The 4,537-nt window shown below is 40.1% G+C and overlaps 1 protein-coding gene across 6 annotated transcripts in view; it reads right to left on the minus strand.

The window, feature by feature from the left end:
- Ska3 (spindle and kinetochore associated complex subunit 3) overlaps positions 1-4,537 on the minus strand; it is a 19,509-nt gene that overhangs the window by 13,931 nt on the left and 1,041 nt on the right. For all 6 annotated transcript variants that reach the window (XM_031362700.1, XM_031362699.1, XM_031362695.1 and 3 more), the window contains exons 2-3: positions 1,792-1,853; positions 1,034-1,199 (exon numbers count right to left, since the gene is read on the minus strand). In XM_031362700.1, the coding sequence (XP_031218560.1) occupies positions 1,034-1,199; positions 1,792-1,853 (228 nt within the window). The remainder of the gene's footprint in view (positions 1-1,033; positions 1,200-1,791; positions 1,854-4,537) is intronic.

Consider the following 4,537-nt stretch of genomic DNA (forward strand, 5'->3'; position numbering starts at 1 on the left):
GCCTCAAACTCAGAAATCCACCTGCCTCTGCCTCCTAAGTGCTGGGATTAAAGGCGTGCGCCACCACTACCACCTGGCCATTAATGCTGTCTTACATACAATGATCATCTTCATAAAAGACCATGATACTGAAGCATATTAAAGCCAGCCACTCAGAGGCATGGGAAGAATGGTGGCAGGAGCAGCAGTTAACACTGGTAACAGGCCGGCTGGCTGCCATCTAGTGCCCTTTAGGCACTGGCCTCAAGGGCTGCAATATTTCAGCTCTAATTGGCCTTTATACAACCTCATGAAGTAAACATATTAGTTATCCCACCATGCACTGAGGAGCAAGGTCAGTGATTAGGTCCAACTAGTAACAACTTTTGAACTGGTGACCATTCTCCCTCAGACCCCTAGGATTACAGGCATGACTGGCTTTATTAAGCCTCCATGGCACAATAACCAGTCTTTTTTTATTTTTTTTAACTTTATCAATTTATATAGCTTAAACATCTTGTTCTAGCCAGGCAGTGGTGGTGCACGCCTTTAGTCCCAGTGCTTGGGAGGCAGAGGCAGGCGAATTTCTGAGTTCAAGGCCAGCCTAGTCTACAAAGTGAGTTCCAGGACATCCAGGGTTATACAGAGAAACCCTGTCTCAAACCCCCGCCCCCCAACAACAACAACGAAACAAAAACAAATAAGTCTTGTTCTGCAGAAGAAGAATCTGAATAAAATGAAGTAAAAAATTACTGTGTGGTTCTCCAGCTACTTACTGGCAGAGCTAACTAGACTTGTTTTGCCCATCCTGTCAGGTGACTTCATCTGCACCTTTTCATTCTAAACAGTCCAAAAGCTCTCATCTACCACTGTGGAAGGAGCACAAGGGAAATTTTATTTCTTTCCAGTAGGATTATTTCCTAGGTAACACTGACTGGCAGCATGCTGAATGCACTCTGAACAACAGATACAACTAGCCCCAGTTGAGCCCCTAGTTGTCTTAGTCATTCTGCCTGCTTCTGTACTGAGATGCTAGGAATTGAGTCAACCAAACCTGAATCCTCCTTGTCCCGTGCTTGGTATCCATACTTCTGGAAAAACTCTCTTAGTTTTATGACGTCTGCTGAATTTTTTTTCATCAGTACTTTTGTTGCCTTTATGAACCTTGTGCTTTCTTGACTTTCCAATCTTGCTTTATCAAGAAGAGCATTAACATTATCCTTTTAGGAGGAAAGCAAATATATTACACATTTTCAAACTTTCAAGTTTACTTTGTGATGGTTATTATGTTTAAGTTTAAACTTACTATGTTTGAGTGACCAAAAAGCAAAAGCGCTTTCTGGTTTGTAAGTCCTTAGCTTGTACAAGCTGCAGCCTTCCCTTTTTTCCCAGACATTGAAGTATATTCTTAAAACTGACTGATATTGGACGATTTGCTGTTCTTGCTAGATAATAATAGGTCCTAAGACTGTTATTTCTGCTTTTATTATCAAGTTTGCTCACTCTGCTCAAAAAAGATGATCAGGAAAACTGTTAGACATATGTGTTAATTAGGCCTTGCCAACTGCTCAGCACATGTAATCCAGGGAGTTTGCATTCATAAATCCTGGACTATGGTTAACTGCTTATCTTTGATGTACTCTCACATGCAGTCCTGGTGCCAATCAGTTCAGGTGCTAGAATCCAAATAACCTCTTCTCATTAAAATCTTATTCTCTGTTAGGTTGGTGATCTCTGGGTGACCCTATCTAGACCCATTACGACTTAGGCTAGAGAAAATTACTCACAAGAAAAATGGTAAGTTAATAGTACCTTTAGAGTCTGGACTTCTGAATGAAGGCCATTCAAAATCCTCACTGGAGAATCTTCAAAGTCTTCAAGCAAGGAGAAAACAGTTCAATAAGCACGAGGAAAACAAAAAAATTAATGTAGTTTCTTAAACGTAAAAATTCTGCTGGGAAGTGGTGATGCACACCTTTGATCCCAGCACACGGAGAGGCAGAAGCAGGTGGAGTTCCAGGATAGCTAGGAATACAGAGAAACTGTCTTGAAAAACAAAAATAAAAATAAAAAATAAAAGCCTTCAAGGAACCATAGCACACATAAATCACGTAAGTTTCCAGGCACAGCAACCCACGCCTTTGATCCAGAAGTGAGAGGCAAAGGCAGCTGATCCACAAGGCAAGAACTACATAGTGAACTCCCAAGATAAAGCACACCTAGCACCAACTGTAAGCATATAAACACACCAGACAGCAAATGATACAGTGGATAAGACTCTACAACGTGGATGAACATGAGAATGAGGCTAAAGAATGGCGATATTCTAGGGCTCCTTTTACAGGAAAGGTCCTGAAGAGCCAGGTCCACAGCACAGAAAGTAGACACATGGTTGCCTAAAGCCTGTAGGATGGATTGTGATAGGATTGTGGTGAACAACTGTCTACTGGCAAAGAGTTGTTTTCTTTCTTAATGAATCAGAGTTTGGGTTTACTGTAGTTAACAGAGAAACACAAGACAGGTGGTAGTGGTGCACGTCTTTAATCCCAGCACTTGGGAGGCAGAGGCAGGCGGATTTCTGAGTTCGAGGCCAGCCTGGTCTTCAGAGTGAGTTCCAGGACAGCCAGAGCTATACAGAGAAACTGTCTCGAAAAACCAAAAAGAAATAAAAATAAAAACAACAACAACAAAAAAAAACAAGAGAGGGAGAGAGAGGGAAAGAGGAAAAGAGAGAAAGGGAGAAGGAGGGAGAGAGAGGAAAAAAGGGAGAGAGAGAAAAAAAATCCAACACCTATAAAGATAGACACAAGGCTTCTGTAACAGTTTCAGGGAGTTAGTTATATTTTGGAAGTTATAAAACTCTAAACCCTCCTTACTAGCAGTTGCACAACTCTTGATTATACTAAGAACCAATGAAATGCAATCTTAAAAAAGTTTTAGTGTATGTAAATTATCTCAAAGATAATGTATAAGCTCATTTACTAATTTATCACTATAGTCATTGTCTTAGTAATTATATCAATTATATCATTGCTGTAATACAATCAAAAGAAACTTGGGGAGAAAGGGTATATATTTGGCTTATACTTCCACATCACTGTTCACCATCAATGGAAGTCAGGCAGGAACTCAAACATGGTAGGAACTGAAGGCAAAAACTGATGAAGAGGCTATAGAAGGGTGCAGCTTATGAGCTCAGCCCGCACTTATGGATGCCCTGGGATGGCACCAGGCACCATCCACATCAACCACTGATTAAGAAAATGCTCTACAGCCCAGTCTTATGAAGGCATTTTCTCAACTGAGGCTCCTTCCTCTCAGGTAAGTAACTCCAGCCTGTGCCAAACTGACATAATTAGCTAGCACAGTTTTGAAAGTGAAGGCGCTGGCAATATTCCCTGTATTTTTTACATATTAAAGAATAAAAAGAATTATTACAATATAGCTATCTCCTGAGAGGCTCTGACGGTACCTAACTAATACAGATGTAGAGGCTCACAGTCATCCATTGAACTGAGTACAGGGTCCCCAATGAAGGAGTTAGAGAAAGGACCAAAGGAGCTGAAGGGTTTGCAGCCCTTTAGGACGAACAACAATATAAACTAACTAGTACCCTCAGAGCTCCCAGGGACTCAACCACCAACCAAGGACTATACATGGTGGGACTGATTGTTTTGGCAGCATGTGTATAGTAGAGGATTGCAAAGTCGATCATCAATGGGAGGAGAGGCCCTTGGCCCTGTGAAGATTCTGTGCCCCAGTGTAGGGGAATGCCAGGGCCAATAAGTGGGAGAGGGTGGGGTGGCAAGCATGGGGAGGGGAGGCAACAGGGGTTTGTTCTAGTTGTTTTTGTTTGTTTCTTTCTTTCAGAAACTGGGAAAGGAAAAATCATATCACATGTAAAGAATATCTAATAAAAAATGTTAAAAAAAGAATTATTACAACATTTTCATGTAAAACAAACAAAAAATAAATGTAGTTTGTGCAGAGGTAATGTTTTAGTAAGACTACAGACTAGCAAACACTTTGTGAAAAGCAACTTTCATATAGTTGAAATACTAATGAACTTTAGTATATTATGCCGAATTTTAGCTCAACAACATAAACAAAGCATATTTTAACCCCCTAAAGAATGGTTAAAAAAATAAAAGCTGCACCAACAGTAAGTGATGTCTGTTATGAATTAAATAGAAAATATGTATATTCTTTTTACTTTTATGTATTTGAAATTTCCAACAGTACATGTTACTTTTATAGTCTCCAAAACATTTCCAAATGGAGAGTTAGTTATAAGTAAGAAGAATCTGTGTTTACAGGGTGCAATTTTTGTTGTTTCTGATTTTCAAAACAGTTGTTTTCTGTGTATCCCTGGCTGTCCTGGAACTTGTTATGTAGATCAAGCTGGCCTCAAACTCAGAGATCTGCCTGCCTATGCCTTCCAGAGTGCTGGGACTAAAGGCAAGTGCCACTGCATTTGACCTACAGGCTTGGAGAAAGATTACAATCATGACACTTTATGATAATAATCTCAAAATCTGAAGTACTTTTGTATTGATTT

The sequence above is a fragment of the Mastomys coucha genome, unplaced genomic scaffold (genome assembly GCF_008632895.1).
Source record: "Mastomys coucha isolate ucsf_1 unplaced genomic scaffold, UCSF_Mcou_1 pScaffold9, whole genome shotgun sequence".
NCBI classification, from domain to species: Eukaryota; Metazoa; Chordata; class Mammalia; order Rodentia; family Muridae; genus Mastomys; species Mastomys coucha.